This window comes from Xiphias gladius, chromosome 16 (genome assembly GCF_016859285.1).
Source record: "Xiphias gladius isolate SHS-SW01 ecotype Sanya breed wild chromosome 16, ASM1685928v1, whole genome shotgun sequence".
NCBI lineage: Eukaryota > Metazoa > Chordata > Actinopteri > Istiophoriformes > Xiphiidae > Xiphias > Xiphias gladius.
Window position 1 is genome coordinate 17462548 of NC_053415.1, and position 20659 is coordinate 17483206.

Here is a 20659-nt window from a genome sequence, read left to right on the forward strand (position 1 = left end):
ACGGGAGAACAGTCTTATCCTTGCTCTGTTTTCCGTAGCATTGTGAAATGTTACAATTCGTCTTGGAAGATAAAATTTGTCTGCAGGTAAAACTGAATACATAATAAATACGTGTTTTATTGGAAAGTTTAACAACAATGCTGCCTCTGTGGACTTTGTGGGTTCTAACATTTGCAGATCTATCACCACATTCAAATGAATGCAAATAATAATAAAAATAAATATATATATATATATATATATATATATATATATATATATATAAACAAAAATGAACAGAGGCAGTGCAATCTATATTAAATTTAGCTTTATTTAATATATAACAGATTCGATAACAGGTGTATCTTATAATAAACTCTGTCATTAAGATTTTTTCTTCCTGAAGAATTCTGTTCAGAAATAAGTCTTAGCTGTATGTTGCTGTTTATCTAAATTGAGCCCATCACTCCTCCTAGCGTCCTTGAGCACTTCTTGTGTGCTATTCTTGTTTCCCTTTTTGCATGCATTTTCATATTTGTTGTATTTCTGGATTTGGAGCGAGTTTCCCTGAATATCTGTCCTTTCTCTCTTGCATGTGTTCTGTCCTCAGGGGCCACAGTAAACCTCCCTTCCTAATGGACACAGCCTCCCACTTGCGCTATATTGCAAAAAACTATGTTGCATGTTGGCCAAGGCTGAAGAAAGACTGACTGATGTGACTGCTGTGGGAGACACCAACAAATGGCCACAGAGCATACTTGCTTTTTAAAGCGCACAACCGCACAGACGCACAAACGCAAACACACACACACACACACACACACACACACTGCCACTAATGCAGTGGCCATGTCCCGGACAGCTTTCCGGAATTTCCTGTGGAGCTACTGCAGGTCTCTGTCCATAAGGTTGATGACTCCCTGGGGCAATTGGCTACTTTAGGCTGCTCATATGGACCTACATATATCTACTGTTGGACAACCAACCCCCGTCACACAAACACTCACTCACATCCACACATACATGAATTCACACACAAGCAGACACGTGGACAATATTCAAGTTAGTCCATTGAGCTTCCATTGAGCTTCCATTATATTACTGTAATAGTGATTTGCATGGTTTTATCTTGAATGTCTCATTATCAGTCTCCCTACATAGTGTGTGCTCAGGTACTATCTTCTGTGTTTGACACTTTCAACATACATTAATGAAATTATAAGGATTTTCCTCTCCTCCTGAACAGTGAGGATGAAACTCATTTGACAGTGAGTAGTACAGAATTGAAGAGACAGAGAGACTAAATGGTCAGCAACTCGTGCTCTATCCCTTCTTAAAGTCTTGTCTTTAATTAAACTTAAAGAGAAAGTCAAGCAAGAGGGAGAACAGGAGCAATGAACAGAGCACTGATGGATGAGATTTGGTTTACAGAGACTATGTCACACTTTGCTCTCTCATTAGGCTTCTAGCTTCTACATATGCTGTAGGGACAAATCTGCCCAATGGAAGAGATCTACCTTCAGGTTACCATTCTGCCCTTCCTCGGTCTTTCAACCTGCACATTTCTCTGCAACCCACCGGTTCTTTCCAGCTGTTCTCGACCATTTTACTGCTCACATACTTAAGATTTAAGTATAAGCATGTCATGTCCCTCGCCCAGCACATGCACACAAACCTAAAAGCCAAAAACCCCTCCTCCCATCCAAACACATAACAACGGCCATAGCAGACAATTAGACCTATTTCTCAGCATTAATTACCATTTTAATTAGCAAGGCTGTGAGAATTGATAATCTGACAGCATATGGCTAAGGGTGAAAAATCATAATCCTATCGCAGTGTCATTTATTCCCTCCCAGTTACAGGGGCTGCTTCAACATGCTGGTCTAATTACTATTGCTGGGGGTGGGGACTGGGAGGCAAGCACAGAAAAACAATAACAATGCTAATGCTAGAGGCAATGCTTGGTTAGGCCTACACGCAGTTCTTGATGCATGCTTTCTCAATAGGGAGCAGGGCTTTAAAAACAAGGAGGGACAAGGGAAATGAAAGAATCAAGAGATGTCCTCTCTTTCCTATTCCTAATGAGGGTTTTCTTAATGAAAGGGGGAGGAATCTGAATCGAAACATCTGCTCTAGCGAGTGCCTCTTCAAATGAGAGACGAAAAGCTAGTGTTTGTTCGTGATGCGACGGGGAGGAGAGTGGGAGGGGAATGGAAACAGAGGCAAATGGCCCTTTTAAATAACATCATTATTTATTGCATGTGTCTATAAAGAATCAATACAATCTAAAGCAATGAACTAAGTTTAAATTATCATCTCTTAGTAGCATCACAATATGCAAGATATGAAATATTTACAATGAAAGACACAGCAAGATAAGCCAAGGGCCCATATTGTAACCTTTAGATGCTGAATAAAAACTTGAAACGTTATCCAAATGCAAAACACTGCTCAAAACAAACAGAAAAAAAGTTTCCATTTCAAATCTGAAGAAAAAAAAAATGTACAAACAGCAAAAATCTGATTTAAGGTTTAACAAACATTATTAACAGTATTTATACATTTGGTACATCTTTGTAAACTAATTTTCAAAAGTGTAAATATTGCATATATGCCATTTGTGTTGTACCTTAGTAACAAGAATTAACTATGTCAAGTAATAATGATTTCTCTTAAAATCTTTTTCAGAATTACAGCATTAGAAAATGTCCTCATAGTGGCATCAATTTCACAAGACTATCCCATGACGGTTTTAAAAAAAAATCAAAGCCAAACCATAGTGGTTAGCATATAACTTAATTAGTGCTTTTGTTGTATCAGAAAGTTCACTCAAACACATACTATGTACAGTACAAACAAACATAAGTTATTTAACTTAACATCTCTCAAAGTTTCGCAGCGTTTGCTTAGATGTAATTCTCTGTAACATCGCACTATTTACAGTATATAGGCAAAGGTTAAGTACCAGTGAATTCAGATAAATAATAAGATACTTCCCCTGGTTTGTCTCTTTTATTCGGCTTGTATCTGTGTTATAGTCTCCATTCAGTACCTCTGCATGTGTCATTATTGTTGTTGCAGTTGTTGTGGTGTTTGTTGGGTTGCGTGTTCCCAAGCACGGAACACTGCATGTACTACATTCAACATGTCTTGTGTTACAATCTCGAAAGTTTGTAAGGGCAAGACCATGCAGTGGAGGCCATGAATTCAAGCTAACGAGCAGCTCATTGAACAGCCAGTCAGACTGCGTCCTGCATTCGCCGCATTGCTCAGTGCTGCCTGGTGTTGTACGACAGAACTCCACAACGAGGCGTCGGGTGAGAGGATGGGCTAGATACTGGGCTGTCCAGTTACTCTGTATAAATAACTTCAAACATTCATGTTCCAATCCCTTGTCCTGACAGGTCGTAACTTCCTGCAGGCTGTGTGGGTGTGCAGGATATCACAGGTAAACAGTGGGTGAGTTGGTAAAGTGTAGAAAGGTGCTGAGACTTGGGCTTAGACAGGCCACGGATCAGGTGGTCAGGTCCAGGTGGACCTGCTTCATGCTGCACTGTGTGACACCTGCATGCAGGTTTCACCGAATTTGTGACACTTGCATGCAGGTGTGATGCAATGCAATGTCAAGTATTCCTCTAAGGTCCTCTAAGTATTCTTTTAGTGTGTATGAATCCTCCATCTCAGACATATTAATAAATATATTACTCTGGGTTTTTAATACATAATCTTGTCATAAATGTAAGTGGGGAGAGAAGGGACTTAATCTCAGAGAGGCTGCCTCTCATTCGGCTTTGATGCACATTCAGATTCTAAAATGATCGGTTAAATCTTTGATATACTGCGTGTTTATAGGTCCAAACTAAAAAGGTCCATCAGATGGGCGCTGATGGTTAGAGTAAGGCTTTGGATTGGCGATTCTTAAAAAAACATTCACCTCTGAAAATAAATATTTTATATATATTTCTACCGTGTGAATTGATACCAACCTGGTTTTTGCTGAGGTAGGGTTTTTTTTTTAAGCAAATGTTAACTTTGATTTTTAAATATGTTCATAAATGCCACCTCTTTTTGCAGTACAATCTGTATAAAAATTTACACACACATTTCATTTACTGCATACAGTCATGATAAATAAATAAATACATGTAATCTGTATGCATGTAAGGTTTTTTGCGTGTATGTGTGAGCACACGTGCTCTCCAGGTTTGGTTCACAGGTTTTCAGGTGAGGGTTTCTGGCAACTCTTGTCTGAGGCCAAAAGAAAGCCAGTTGAAAGTATATGAATGGTAATAACAACAATAATTAACATAACAATATACTGCAGAATAATTTTGCAGACCTACGTACAGAGATAAATAGATAAATAGTTACCTATCTATAGTTAGAGTCAATAGTCCGTTTAAGTTCTTATTTTTTTTAAGTAATCTAGTACTACAGCAGCGATGGCGCCTGAATGTTTTGGTGCCAAGAAAAGCGGAGGGAAGATTTGGGGCAAGGGTCAAGTGTCTATGTTTCCATGGTGATGGACATCCCCGTGACCCTTGAAGGCAGCAAAGAGGTCAAAGGACATCGGCTGCAGCGCATGGTCCAACTGTCGCTGTGGCGACCTCGTCACTTGGCTGCAGCAAAATCCTACGTTCACAGGAAAAGGGGGGGTTGAGAGGATCCATCAGCTTTCATTCTGAAAGAAGAAGAGGAAAAAAAACACAAGTGGGTTTCTTTTCATGTGATAACAGACATGAACTTGCATGTAGCTGAATCAGATTTCCCAGTCAATGTTCCCCTTCGGAAACCTAGTTTTAGTGTGTGTAAATAGTAGAAAGTACACTATATGTGATTCATTACATAGGACAAAGCAAAAGAAGGGAGGAAGAGGTCAAACATATACCCGACTCTGTTACCAAGTAAGGAATAAGTGCTCTTCCAGGGGTCTGCCTTTGTGAGTGTGCGTGTGTGCGTGTGTGTGTGTATGTTGGGGGGGGTATATGTGTGGGTATATTCCTTAGCTGGTAGACAGTGAAGTGGCAGGTGCTTTCATGGCAGGGGAAAAACAGACTGGCATTTAGCACTGTGCAGCTGATACAGGGCAGCCACCGAGAACAGCAAAAGATACAGTAACAACACTCCCACACACCAACGCACACACACATAAACTCACACTGGCATTCTTGATTGCATACCTACTGAAACCAAATAAACAAAGATTTACTCCCACACACACCAAAGCTGTGTATTTTCACATACTATAAACTCAGTGTCTTCAGTGTCGCTTTTCTCCCAGTGGAAAGCTGCGCTGACCCTTGCCCTTGTGTACTTGTTTGTGAGGTTTCATTTGCATGCAGGGCTATCAAATGGGAGCAGAAGTCTTGGCTGACACACACACACACACACACACACACACACACACACACACACACACACACACACACACACACACACACACACACACACACACACACACACACACACACACACACACACACACACACACGCGCACGCACGCACACGCACACGCACAGCCCTTCACTGCTGCATTTCTTCCCTCATTCGCTGTCTCCTCTCCCTCTTCCCGAGCCGTGAACAAGAGCTGTTTTCACAAAGCTGGATGTGATCGTCATTCTCTAAAACAAACCTTTCATTCAGAGTCCTCCATCTTCCCCCCTCCTCAGCTACTCCCACCATAAACACACACACACGTCTGTTCTCTCTCTTTGCCCTATACATACTCGCTGTAAATGAAATCCAATGTCAATGTCAAATCTAGAGCTTTATAAACACAACCCTCATTGATGACCAAAACATCAGAGACGAAAAAAAAAAAAAAAAAAACACATTGAAGAGGCTGAAGCACCTCCACAGATGCTCAGAATGCAAAGATACAGAGCCACAGAGTTCATCTGAAAAATAAATTAATTGATTTCACTCTTGTGGCCACCTGGGCCGGCTGGGCTCTGTCTCTTCATTGCCATGGGTGTCAGAGAAAGAAGAAAATAGAAACACTGGGGTGGGAAGTGGTGGAAAAACCACAGTAACAGAATCAACCTGACAGAGAGGAACGGGAATGCAGTGAGGTCATGGGACCAACGGTCCATAACAATCCGAATGTGTGTGTGTGTGTGTGTGTGTGTGTGTGTGTGTGTGTGTTTTTCTGGAGGGGTTGGGCTAGTCAGTGGCCTGTAGAGCAGACACTGGGTGAGGATGACAGATCTACTGGAAAGGAGAAATGAATCACTAACAATTCAGATTAGCAACCAGGTATAGACATGAACAGAAACAGTATGTTTATTGTATGAACAATGGCGCCAGTGGACAATGTGGCATATAGGGACGCGCCACACACACCGCTATTCAAACACATGCTGATCGAAGAAAATTGTGGGTGGGCAGTGTTTGGGGGTTGGGGTGTGTGTGTGTGTGTGGGGGCGTTATTGAGAGAAAGGGACAGAGGTCCAGCAGGGGAATGAACCCAATGGCTCCTACCCCTCCCCTTTTTCGAGCACATACAAAAATCCCTCCACCCCTCTCAACAACCCATGTCTGTACGTCTGTGCCCCCTGTCCCAGCCCCCACACACACACACACACACACACACACACACACACACACACACACAGGCTCTGTTCATTATTTATTTAGTTCTCACAGGCTAAATTTAGCCCTGCTCCATTCACAGCTAGGACACACATGCAGGCATGCATTAGCAGCCTCCTCTCTAGTGCTTCCGAGGCAGTGTAAACAAGTGCCCATGTCTGTTGATGCATTGCCTGCTTAAGTAGTTTCATGTTGTTGCAGAGCTAAGTTAATGAGCTTGTAGGGGAAGTGCTCCAACCGTATTTCTGAACAGCAACAGCGGGGAAAGGAAGAGGATCACCAACTGTTATACATGTGCTGGAAATGGAGCTTCTGCAAACAACAAAAAACTGATGTTAGGAGCAGGTTTCCTCCTACAGACAGGGAGAGATAGGGAGGCTCAGATATGCTCTGTTTACATTCCTGCCATGCTGGCTCCTCCCTGATCTACAGCAGTGCTCCACCAAACAAACACTGACTCTTCACCTCTGACCTCCCACACCTGAGTCTGACCAACAAAACAACAACCACCGGTAACTCTGTTATCCTGCTGACTCATTATTACATATATTCCAGATAACACAGGTAATATATTCCCCAACTTATCCGTGTTTTGAATCTTGTCTTCTTGATACAATTGAGTCACTGAAAAAAACTGCCAAGGCATCTAACATTTATTTTCATTATTGATTAATCTGATCATTTCTTTCTCAATTAATTATTTGGTCTATAAAATCTCAGTAATGGTGAAAAAAAAAAACCCAATCATAGTTTCCCAAAAGCCCCAGTTGATATGTTCAAATGTCTTGTTTAGTCCTCCCAAAATGCAAATACATTCAGTTTACAGAAAAGCAGCAAATCCTTACAGCTGAGAATCTGGACCTAAAAAAATTTTCATTTTTTTTTTTTTTTTTCCTTACAAATTACTAAAAAGATTACTCCGTTATCAAAGTAGCTTCTGATTAATTTTTTGATTGACTAACCAGTTGGTTGAAAGCTCTAAATGCATCATAAGTAACAGCTAAAATCTTTATGATAGGCTACAAAACAGGCTAAGATTTCACAAGACAAGAACATTTTCATCATCAAAAAGACCCTGAAATCAAGAGGCCATTTCTACATACAATATTAAAGCACTCCATTCCTCATATCCAGTGCCCAATGTTATGCTTAACTGTATAACTGCCAGAAAACCTCCTTAGAGAAGCATTAATACAGCAACAGGGTTTTTAAAGAAATAGAGTTTACGCTGAGCTGGTCTGTTTATGAATGAATCAGCCTGTAACCACTAGACTAAACTTAACTTGAACATGTGTGTGTGTGTGTGTGTGTGTGTGTGTACTAAGTACTGTATGGCATGTGCACTCAAGTCACACACATAGAAGGTCCATCTCTTCCTCAACCTCTAGAAAAACAAGCTACTCAACAATGTCTAATCCTGAAGTGAATGTAATCCTTCTTACCTCCAAGCTAAATTGAGGATACGGTAGGTTAACTTTGTTTTTATCTAGTGCTGGAACATCCTGCCCTACTTTGATGAAAGAGTTATGATTCAGACAGCCAGGAGTTCTGTCTATGTGTGTCTGCAGGGGTGGCGTGTCCAGGACAGGTGAGGACAGAGACTGTACGTTCCTCAAAAAATACTGTATGTACTCTAGTAATCAGTTGTTTTGCGGAGCCAAAGCTTCCATGTGTACCGTTCGGGAGACCCTTGTTATTAAGGAGACCGGTGGGCATTAAGTGATCTGCACTCAGCAACTTGATGCTTGTGCACGTGCTCACACTCCGTAGGAAGGTTTGAGCGAGCATCCCGGGCATCGGCCAAAACACTGACGTGACACACACAATACTGAACGGGAATGACCAGCAACAGTTACACTGTTATTATAGTTTGACTGTAAACTATATTTGAGACTATAGAGTGTATTTGACTCTCTGAGTGCTAAGTGCGGAGGTCTGGCTAAGCAAGACTATAGTCTTTTTGATTTTTTGAAATAGGATTTATAAAACGTATATTACTATCAGCTTGCTAACTAGCACAATATAGGCTAGTGACGTTGAACTAATCCATTCTGGTTGCATGATAAATTGACTGCATTTATATGATACGGTGGCATTAGCTAGCCAGCCAGCCAGCTTTATCATTAGCTGTTTGTCTAGTTTTTCACCAAGAGGCTCAGCAATGTCATCACAGCTAAGTTTGCTGGACGATAACGCTAACAGTTAGTGAACTAGACGGAATATTATAAATAAGATGTGTTAGCAAATTCATTGTTGACGGGATCGTTTCCATCACAACTCTAACTTATCAAATTGATGCGCTAATGTTTCAGCACAATAGGATAGACCTTTTATATTATCAGCTAACGTTACTGTACTGCATGGCAGTGGCAGCTAACGTTAGCTAGTGTTGCACACTGTTGGCGCTGTAGTGGAGGGGAAGAGAAGCATTGAGGCAAGGCACTGAGAATAAACGTCACATCCTTTGGATTTTCCTGGAAAATTTGTCCCGAGTTCTTTACATGGAAGTGCAATCATTAGACAAGGCTCTATGGCCTCTGGCGGGAAAAGTCAATCAGAGACAGTCCACTGGGGTCAGATAACAACAGGAAAAACATAAGGCTGAAATGCACCGGTGTGTGCTGAAGTAGTGTGTTTGTGTGTGTAAAAGGGATAGGGAGGGTGAGGGGGGTGGAATCACATGATTTCTGAAAAACAGAAACCAATGCCTGGAGAGTAGGAGAGGAGAAACAGGGGAGGAGGAGAGTCATAGGAGGAAAGGGGGGGGAGGGTTTGGGGTTGGTGCATGGCTTGTTGAAACTGCTCCGCCACACCCCCACCTTCTCCCTGTTGTTGGTGTGGCAGATGGTGGCCAGTCATTAGCGTATTGTCACTCTCCTCTGAAGAGCCAGATAACCAGTGAGCACTGCTTGGCGGGGCAGGTGCAAAACCCCTGACCCCCCTACCCCTCCACCATCTGCTGATGGCTGTGTATATGTACGCACACAGGAGATGAAGAAACACAAAGTGGAAATGTCTGTGTGCCTGTGTTTGGGTGGTGTGAGCCCCTACTCCCTCCCCACCCACACAGGACCCTTTTTAGCCAGAAAGAGAAACATTAGATAGAGAGATAACTGACAGAAGTGGGAAAAGATGATGAAAGGAGGATGATAAAGAAGCTTTTATGGATAAAAGAGAAGTGGCAATAGGCAAAACAAATGTACTCTAAAAGGAGAGGTAAGATGAGAACAGCCTAAAAAAGGGAGTAAGAAAGTTGTAAAAATAGTACACATGCCTCCTTTTTTCTTTACCAATACAGAGTCAGAGGTATGTGGATTTCTGGAAATGCTCTGATGGTGATGTCCCTCTCAAAGCCTCACAAAAACACACACAGTGCTAGTTCAAAGGTCAAGCTTAACAGCCCCCTTCTCTGCCCCGCCACCTCTCCTCTCCCCTGCACGTAATGTCAGGGCCAAAACCCAAACAACAACAGTGCAACCCACCAACTAACGGACTCAATCACTCCTCACTGTGCCAGGTGAAAGCCTCCATAAACAGGCAGGTAGGATATGCTTACATATTTGCATGCTTGTTGAGTTAGGAAGCAGCATCTCCCTCCCTCTGCACCTCTACCTCGCACTGCCATGCCAAATGAGGAAAGGGGATTTGTTTTCCTCGTCTACCTGTTTCAAACGGGTGTACTGCAGGGAATACAAACTATGGTTCACTTAGCGATAAGAAGAGAATGTGGTAAAGCCTGTCATCTTGTAGTAAACAGGTGTGCCCTCCCTCTCTCGTGCACACACAAGAAACACAAGTGTTTTGTGTTTTGATGCGAGTATCAATGACTTGCCGCACCTGTCACATACCCAATCAGAGCTGAGTGGTTACCTACTATATACAAAGAATTTGTTAGGAAGGGCTTATACAACCACGATACAGGAGCAAAGAACAACTCTTACTGGAACAACACTGATCTCTATCTCTTTCTGTTTCTTCTCTTTCTTTCCTTATTACTCCTCTACTCCTCCCCCTCACTCTCTCCCTCCCTTCAGCCCAAAGCTTAATTGTCTATTTTGTCGGACTTGAAAAACAAAACAAGTCATCCATCCATCACCATTGCATTTTCACCTCCGTCTTTCCTCCTCCTCTGCTTTAGTAGCCTTGGACCGACATCTCCACTGAGGGTCAAAATTCTATATTTGGGTCCTGAGACATAAAAGTACCAGGACAGAATGAACTGATGACCTGCCGATAAACGGGAGGCTCTCAATAGATGTGAGGGTACACATGTATGTGTGCTTGCCAGGTTTAAGTCATATGTGTTCATACAAAACATTAGTGAGCATGTGCTCCTGTGTAAAACTGCTTCATTCGTGGGTTTATGAAGTTGCTCACAGTGAAAAAAAAAAAAAAAAAAGAGTCCTCCCTTCCCCCCTCTGAGTCTATCCCACCAGGTTAGAAAAACAAGTGAGCATTCACCTCTCCCAGCAACCTTTGCACACTGCCTACATTCCAGTCCTGAAACCCGGTACCTGACAACTGATAAACAACTGACTCACTTGTTTTTCTGGGGAACCCGATGATTTCAACCAAGCCCCACGCTGGCTGTGCTCACAGCATGAGAGCCAACAGAGGCAAAGTCAAAGAGAGACAACTTGGTTGTGAAACCACAAACGGCAATTAATTTCTTGTATTTCACCATCAGGAACACTGACTCCTGACTCACAATGATCCTGACACAGTGTGTTTTCTTTTCAAACAGCAGCAACTTCTGACATGCCCCTGCCAGGTCATCTACCCCGGTACATAATCCCTGCCTTTTAGAGATGCATGAGAGGCCACTGATGTGACAGCGAATAATTGAGGTGAAAGGTAATATTTCGATGACAACTGTTCTTTCCTACGAAGACAACTAGTGACAAGGATTTCACGACTTATTCCCACATATACCAGCATTATGAATTCTAGCCTATATTATACACTGTGCTATAAAATTAACAATAAAATAGTATTTTTTGCCTGTTTGTTACTCCTGTGTAGCGTAGCATGTGTCACTGACTCAGAATAGATGTTTTTTTCAATACTGACATGGTATTAAAAAAAAAAAAAAAAAAAGGGGAAACCTGAGCAAACCATTCACACAAAAACACAACAGAAGCATCGAGCCAGCCACAATACTAAATAATAAGAAGTCCGGCCATAGTTTTCAAAATAAAACCTTTTCAAAATACGAAGGTTGCAAAATAAAACCTCATTTAAATCCAGTGATTCCTGAATTGAAATACAGTTGCTGTTTCCCTCTAAGGGGATTTGCAAACGTATGGATACGTTTCTGATGTCTTGCATAGTTCATTGCATCTACTCAACTTTGTAATCCTAAGCTCTTATTTTGTGGAAGGGACATTTTCTGGTGCTGCTGCTCTAACAGCTCTGTGCAGTTTCAAACAGATGAGGGACCGAGGAAAAATCTCTCATCAGCATCGCACAGCTTTGAGATTTGTCTTTTGTGGCAGGGGTGTGACGAATAAGTGACTAATGCTATCTAAACATGACAACCTACAACCAACAGCATAGTTCAGAACAATTTTACTTTCCTGGGCTCCGGCATTTAGCCGGCATTTACAGATCAAAAATTGCTATTCTAATACACAACATGTATTAGTACGTAACCACTGTTAATTAAAAAAATGGACGCAACTGATAAACACAGTAAGTTACATTTGATTACATAACACTATGGTTATGTTATTTGTCAATGGCGTTACCTCTTCTTTGAAAAGCACTGAGATAAACTAAAAAATAAATAGTTTGATTTTTGGCAGTTACTGGGTTAAATCCACAGTTAGTTTTAAACACACAGGCTCTACTGCATACACACAAATGAGGCTGTTTGTTTTCAGCATTTTCTCTAAAAAAAGATCATCATTTTTCTCAACTTTTCAATGAAAATGTGCTCAGACTTGCTGCTTAGCAATGAGTAGGCTACCTCTGCATAGTAAACAGTGGCCCTGAAGTGGATTTCTAACGTACTCAAGACCTAACACCCCTGCCTTCATGAATGAAAACCTACTGAATGAATGAGTGTGTGTGACATGTATGAAAACACTCACCTTTCACAGCAGCAGCAGTCTCCTTGAATCCCAGGCTGGCGTAGGGGCTAGTGTTGAAACCATTCAAGCCACCCTTGCAGCCACAGGCTGTTTTGAACCTCAGGAGTCCATCACAGCCCCCTAACCTGCATCCTCCAAAGTTTCCCTCCATCAAGTTTAAGGCAATGTAGTTAAGTCCATTTTGATAACCGGCTGACGTCTCCCTGCACATGGGGCTGTTGTTGCTATAGTCCTCGTCAGATCCCTCAGAGCTGCGAACAGAGCGGGACACATTCTCCACAGAGGCAGAGCTGTGCCGTTTGGTGTCGTGGGCAAAGGATGGACACACGGGTGTGACAGTGGTGGTGGAGGAAAAGGTCTCAGAACTGTGACGCCGGCGCCCCTGAGGGTCCGCCCGGATCACTTTGGCCCCCCTGTGTGGATCCACGAGGGTAACAGATAACGAAGGACCCCCCAGGAGAAAAGAGTCCACTGGCACGTGGGGCACCCCATCCACAATGCTGGTCTCGAGGCTTAGTCTCTGGACACAGGCGGTAGGGCTGGTGGAGAGGGAAGCAGCATCATTGGTGCAGAGAGCAGGGAGAGGGGCAGGAGGACTGAAAGTCATCTCGGTGTAGTCATCCTTGACTGGCGCAGGCTGACACACTAGGCTCACCTGCTGTGTTAGAGGATATTCCTCTACCATCCCCCTTTCTTCTGCCTGTCCCTCTAAGCTTTTTTCTTCTTCCTCCTCCTCGTCGTCTCCCCGCATGCCTTGCTGTACATTATCCAGAGGACATGTCAAGACCTCAGGCGTGTTGTTTAGGCACCCTGCAGGGGGGGGACCCCTAGCTTGGTGTGAACCAAGGTGACTTGGCGAGCTGACATCAACATTAGCATAGTCTGAGAGTGGCAGGGATGTCCTCTTTCCACACATTAAACTCACGGAGGACTCAAAGCTCTCTGACACTGTGGATGCCTGCGGGTCACCGGCAACACTACTAAAGTCTATGTTGATGTACTCCCCGGGGCTGCGTGGCTCTGAGGGAAGGGGGTGTTCGCTCATACATGGTAATGTTCTGAGGGACTCCAGAGCCAGGCGGGTGGGCCGACACACCCTACTCCGGTGCACCAGACCTCCATCTACCCGAGCCAGTCTGAGAGGAGATAGAGCAGACGACGGGGTGACTGGTGTCCCTGGAGAGCTGCTGGCCACAGAGTCTCCTGGGGAGACAGGACAATAGTTGGACTCCTCTTCTATACTCTGTCTCTGTAAACTCATCACCACATACTGGTCTGTGTCTGTGGACCCGTTGCGCTGCAATGGGCCTTTAAGTGAGCGTGGTAGAGAGCTGTAAGAATAAGGCTGTCTGTGATGTTGCTGGGGATGGGGATCTCCTCCTGGGGGACTAAGAATGTAGTCTGGGGGTGTGAGAAACACCAGAGGGTCAACAGGAGACATATTCAGGTACTCTCCATTGTTGAGCTTTCCATCAGTGCTCTCCACTGACATCTTGGTTCCGCACCACATGCGCATATAGCCACTGTCCTCCAGAGAAACACTCCCAGGGGAGTCTGTGCGTGGGACCAGCCCTGCCGAAGAGGAGTGTGAGCGGGGGTTGATGATCTGCTTCGGAGCAGAAACACACATGGGGCTCATGGGCATGTAGGGGTCATCCTTGGACCCCGGTGTCTGAGTTGTCACACCTGGCATCATGGGCATATAACCACTGTCAGCTTGGAGACTGTTAGATCCGATCTGGACATCCCTGTAATCCTCAGGATAGGTCCCTTTAGGGGAGGCCGTGTGACACCTGCGAGACGACTGTCCTCTGCTGGTGTACGTGGCCCTCATAAGAGTATATTCATCCAGGGAGGCTGAAGATACTTGGGCTGGGGGTCTCTGCTGGCGGGGGGTGGTGAGGGAGTATGTGCGCTTTCGATAAGCCTTGTCCAGCTCCGGTAACCGCCGGTAACCGTTCTGATTCTGCCGCTCCATCACCATGTACCCATCGAGCTCACTGCTCTCCCGGGAGGGGGGAGTGTCAGCTTTGAGAGACTCAGGAGTGTTGCTACGGAGGGTGAGTGGTAGCCTGAGGTCCCGTGCATCCGCAGGGCTAGAGCCATACTCCTCACATGATATAAAACCAGCATCGCTGGGTGAGCCTGAGAAGGAGGCACTGCAGCTGGAGGGGCGGGGAGCACTGCTGTCTGGGCAGGAAGACAGACTCGCTAGGCTAGGGGTGACCATGGGTGGGGAGTGAGACAGGGGCATAGACATGGACTTACTGTGCTGGAGGGAAGAAGACTCAAATGTCCGACAAGGGCGAGTTGTAATGGTGTGAGATCTGCTCAGGAGGGTCCTGTGGACCCCCGGGCTAAGCGGACTCCCGGTCACTGACATGGGGCGTGTCATGGTGCCATCGCCCTCGCTGGCCGTGCGTATTCGACAGGAGGAAAATTTGCTCACAGGAGAGGTCGCAGCCATGCTGTCAGTGCGCGACCGCCGGGGGAGCCCGGTCTGGCTGGGGGGGAGATTGTTCAGGTGCCTCCGTGTGGGCACGGAGATTGGGTTTGTACCAGATGACTGGCTTTTGCTGCGCGGACGGAATTCCGACAGCTCCTTCATGGCTTTCATCGCCTCCAAGATAGTTTCGTGGATGTTTTGTGCCACCACGGAGTCATCAGCCTGCATCCATAACTCCCCGGGACCCGTGGCTGCAGATCGGCCCACCTCAATGAAGAAAAAGCTGTCGGAGTGGCCGCACCTCCGGATGTTCATCAGCTGTAGAATGACGGAGGCGACCTCCGAGTTCAACTTAACAAAGCTGATAGTCCGGCTGGAGAGACACAGCCTGTACACCCCGGTCAAATTTCTGCTCTGCCCCAGGCCTTTGGATTTCAGATTAACTTGCCATACCTCCTTGTAGGCGGCGGAGACCGGCGTTATGACTCCGTAGCTCGCCTCGTCGAAGCCAACCAGCGAGGACGCCGAGTTGGACGCCGATCCGTCATACACTTTCCCCTCTGCCATTAGATCCGTCAGGACCCGGTACCAGCTCTCCTGTTCCTGCTCGTTTTCTGCCGCCACGGCAAAATACTCGTCCTTGGTATAAAGGGCAATGAGATATTTGTGTTTGGCGTCCGCTCTCTTGTTGATGTTGAGACAACAGTCCAGAGGAATAACTCTCTTCGCGGCCGATTTGTTTTTCCATTTCTTCTCGCTCTCGTAGTACTCCAGCCGCGCAGGGAAACCTTCGCTCGGCTCTTTCAAAACAAAAAAGCGCTTGTGTCCGTGTTTCTGCTTCTTTAGATATCCGCATTTCTTGACGTTGTTGCTCGCGCTCGCATTGCTGGCTAGTAACGGCTGATCTCCCGTGTTTGGCGGACTCGCCATCCTCGCGTCCGGTGCGATCAGACACAATGCCTCCTTTCCTCGAGTTGCTAAAGAAACGACGCGCTGCTTTTTTTTTTTTTTTTTTTTTTTTTTTTTTTAATCCTCTATCTCCGGAGCCGCTTGTGCGTTCGTTCGTCTTCTCCCGCAGCTGAGCAATAAATAACACATGTCTCCCGGTGTCCGGACTGAGGAGGGGGGAAACAACATGTGACGACCTACACATCCAGCTCTGGTTTAAAAAAAAGAAGGGAAAGGAGAAGGAGAAAAAAAAAAAAAAAAAAAAAAAAAAGGGAAAAAAAATTACACACACCGATAGTGGGTGGTGCGCAGTCAGCTCATTGGGCCTATTGGTGGAAACGGGATGAATGCTGAAATGAGATGGCTCCGTTCAAAGGAGAGAGAGAGAGAGAGAAGGAAAAGGCCCTCCTACTATCACTCTGCCCTCTTCCGACTCATTTGAGCCTAGTCAGTCAGGACCGTAGCTTTATTTATAGCAGCCCTGGTCCTATGATCCAATACTTGGCTACTGTGAGGGTTTTTTTGTTTTTTTTTTAATCAGGATATGTAAGCCTACCAAACAAAATGTTCCTGACCTATTAAGCATACGTCTGTTTCATTTAACGATTGATCTTAGAACAGGCCTACACAGTGACCTGAGCATACAGGGTAATTATATGCACACAGTGACTGGGCAAAGCATAATGTATGATCTGGAAAGTTAATTTACTTGTGGTTCTCATGTATCACTGTTATTGTTTTATTCTCACTGCCCATTCACATCGCACCGACGTTTTCCACAACCCCCATGATTGCATTTCAGTGTGCCTGTGTGTGTGTGTGTGTGTGTGTGTGTGGGGGGGGGTCATTCCGGTCTTTCTCCCCGACCGGCGAACACCAGCTAGTCGAGACTGCAGCCTCGTCACCGGAACTTAATATTCTCCCCGCGTCACCCCGCCAGCGAAACGGGATTTTTTTTTTTCTGGCCCCTCTTCCTCCTCCAGTCCGCGGCGGAAGCGAACGCGAGCTCGCGATAAGCGACTAAGCGCAGGAAGTTCGGGGGTCGCAGACGCAGGGCAGGGGGCTTCATTGCGCAACGCGGTCCCGCTTCACTCGAGTCTGCCCGGGGCTCCCGGCGTGGCCGAGCTGCTCAGTCGCAGCCCCGTTTCCGACTGCGTTGTCTGCGTATGCGTCCCCGCGTTCAGAAACAGGTCGGGTGACAGATTCAAAAGGGATGACGACGTACGCCCAGAAAAACGTTCAAGGTTGCAGTGGCGGTGGGTGAACGCCTGGTCGACGAAATAAAAGACCTCCCTCTGCCAGCGAAACGGAGGAATGACCCATATATGGTTATATTAAAAAAAAAAAAAAACAGTGTGATCATGATGACGCAAAAAATTCTCCTGATCTAGATGCGTCAATGCCGGTAATGTGCGTAAGGATGAAATACGGACAGCCAGCTGGGTACCGTGGTGTCGTGGTGGTGATGGCGGTGATGGGAGTGTGCTGCTGGCGGCCAGTATCCTGTCTCTGACCCGAGGGAATGAGATTCGCTCACCCCATCCTTCCCGACAGAGGTACGGCGCTGTCACACTGACGAAAACTGGCCGTTCAGTGTGAGTATGTTCTCCTGTGCGGGTCAAATGTAGACTCAGCAAACAGCCACAGGAATCACATTTACTTATGAGCTGTAATTAAGTGTGGGTTCATCTACATAAGCAGTCAGTAATTAGTCACTGTTGTGCCACTTTTGTCCCATGTCCGATGATGATAAAACGGTGGAAACTACCCCCACCTTATTCACACACATCCAACATCCCCCACCTTATATCCCCATTTTTCTTTCAGGTCCCACAGTGCTGGCTCAGCACCAAACCACCCTGTCTTCAGCGGCAAGGTCAATTACCATGCCCTCTGCAGGTCAATTATGCCACCAGAAGCAATGATTTGACTACTGCCACCACGGAAAAAGTTCCAAATCAAGCAACAACCTCACACAGTTTTGCTCCATGGGTGGTAATGCGTATTTAATGTTTTGTGTAGTTGTTTTCATTTTTTGACCTACTGTGTTTACCTCAGCCTAAAGTGCTGTGAATGCATACTGATATAAATAGATGCAGCAGAGTTGGCTGCTAAAACCTCCCAGGCTCGGGTATCTCCCTGTAGGATAAGGAGGGTTCCCTCTATGTTTATATTAGGTTTCCTACATGACAGACACAGGCTTGGATCTGAACTTTCACACTCTCTGATAACAGACAACCAATGCAGACTGGCTGTACCGTATGTGTTGCTTTAAATAAGTAACATTTGCAGTATGTGGGTATTGCTTAAACCTCTGATAAAGTAGGAAAAGTCTGTCCGTGTCAGAAGCGTTTCAAATCCATGACAACCCGCCTTGTATATACCGTGACCTGACACTGGGAAGATAAACAGAAACTGAGTGGGGGTAGTGTGAAGTGAAAGCAGGGGCAGAGGGAGTGACTCTTTCTTTTTGCATAACCCATGAAGCATAGGAAATGCAAATCGGCTGTCTATAAAATACCAATAAAGTGGGTGATTGTCCCATAAAGTGTGCTGCTTGCAAACCCAGTGTGGTCGTGTCTGTGATCCGTCCTTGCCCTTTTTCTTAGGTAACTACATGAATATTTATCACCCTCCAATTTACACAGCATGGTGCATTAATTTACAAGTTAATTAAAGGGCCAGTCGAACCTGATTTACAAGGCTTTGAATTGGCCCTCTCATCGTCTCCTGTTATGAACCCATTAGGTCTTTATAGGTTTATTTATTTAGGGATGGATAGGGGTGTGTTTGGAGGGCGCATCCTGTCAAAACAGATCGGTCTTTCTCACTCTCTGGATTCTCTTTCCTATCGTAGTGCAAGCAATGCTCATGCTATAATTTTAAGTGTGAGAAAACAATCGAAAATGGTTAAATAAACAAAGTATAATTGATTGTCTAAATTCCCCAGAAGCCCGCAGCTTTGAGGACCTAATCTCGTTTAGCCTCTTCAGGCTGGCCCTCAAATACAAACAGCCTCGGTTGCTCCATTTGCTGAGTCACAAGCACATAATGTCTCAGTCACCCACTGCACTGTCACTGTGTGCAACGATTAGTTTCATAAGCCTTCATAAAGCAGATTAGAAAAGCTGATCTGATGAGATAAGATTAAGGACAAGCAGGCGGGGGGTAAAGCTTAGGCTCAGTCATACTCCGCTCCCTGCCACGTAAGGCCCCATCAAATGAACAGCACAAACATGTATTGTTGGCATCCAAACATCACAAACACTCCTCACACAGCCTCTGCCTCGTCTCATTAGTCAAAGACAAAACAGATTATAACCCAAGTCTGGGGTGTGTGATTCATATTGTTGTGGCAGAGTTGTTTTGATGATTTTCTTATTTATTGTCTGGAGTTTTTTGTTTTTTTTTTTTTTTTTGTCAGGACAGTTGTGTCAGAGACTTAATTGGATATGGTGGATAGCTTAGTCAGTTGACTAATGTTCTGTTCAGGATCTCGGAAACAATAGGCCCTCTTTAACAGCCTAAAAAACATACTTAACGTGTCATTATCGTGACACTCAGTGACTCTTACTCATTTTATGAGAATTGTTTATAAACCTGATTTTGAACAGATGACATCTCAGATGTCTGCTATAGAAAATGACTTAGGCAGATATTCCAGCTGTAAAACATGGATAAATACAGTGGATTTTCATATTTCATCTTACTTTTTATGTCAAACTACCTCTCCCAAATCCTAAATACTGTAAGTCTAAATAAGTTCTTTTTTTGTTTGTTTGGTTTTAAGATGTCTAACAGAGAGACGTTTATTTTTTTGTATTCTAACAGATCCCCAAAAATAAGTATATCATTATGTAAGTTAACATACTGTACATTTCCTTGTCCATGCATGACTTTCAGCAAATAAAATCAATACATATCTGTTCATGTATAGCCATTTTAACATATTTATATATATATGTATATATATGTATATATATTTATATATCAGTCATTTCTGTATTTTGTTATTTTCATGAAATATGCAAACCAAGTTTGTGGAAAAAGAAAGGGTCAATATTTTTCTACATACTGGGTTTTAAAGAGGTCGGAAGAAAAGGAAAATTCGTTAAAAAAAATGTAGGTTCGTCTTTTTTCTTTTTTCTTTGAGCATTTAAACATGGTTCCCTACTAACCCTGTAACTTCTTAAACCCAATACTGTAACCGGTTAATGATAATGAAAGCTGTTGTCCGTGCTCCTGCGAACATACAATATAGATCACTCCGTTCAATCTCATGTTGTCACCCATAATTGACTCGATTCTCTAATCAATACAGCAAAGGCAAAATTGAAATTTCTCCTCTGGTTAATTTTTGTGCTTATTGATCATTGGCAGGCTGACCTGGAGGAAAGGCAGCATGTGCCGATAGAGATCCTTGTGTTATTGGACATGATTGCCCGCACCTGTATTGAGCCACAGCACGAGTGATTACAGGTTTGATTACTTCAGTTAACCAACTCATTGGCTTGGACTTTATATGTTTTTGATTATTCTGCAGGTTGGACACAGTTTACGCATGGTTGTGGGAAATGGTACCAGAAAGATGGTGGTTGCT

General features: G+C 44.3%; 1 protein-coding gene and 1 long non-coding RNA gene across 2 annotated transcripts; one reads left to right on the top strand and one right to left on the bottom strand.

Annotated features, from left to right (window-relative positions):
* Window positions 1-1093: 1093 nt before the first annotated feature.
* On the bottom strand, window positions 1094-16134 carry irs2b (insulin receptor substrate 2b). The gene is made up of 2 exons (XM_040147952.1): window positions 12666-16134; window positions 1094-4663 (listed from the first exon to the last, which is right to left on the bottom strand). Exons 1-2 carry the CDS (start codon window positions 16039-16041, stop codon window positions 4659-4661), a joined length of 3381 nt encoding a protein of 1126 aa, XP_040003886.1. The 5' UTR covers window positions 16042-16134; the 3' UTR covers window positions 1094-4658.
* On the top strand, window positions 15594-19982 carry LOC120801246. The gene is made up of 3 exons (XR_005709066.1): window positions 15594-15696; window positions 17451-17615; window positions 17887-19982. It is a non-coding gene; the product is annotated as an uncharacterized LOC120801246 (long non-coding RNA).
* The last annotated feature ends 677 nt before the right edge of the window (window positions 19983-20659 follow it).

Excerpts from the sequence above, each read along its gene's own strand:
- irs2b (XM_040147952.1), bottom strand. The coding sequence starts at position 16,041 with ATGGCGAGTCCGCCAAACACGGGAGATCAGCCGTTACTAGCCAGCAAT.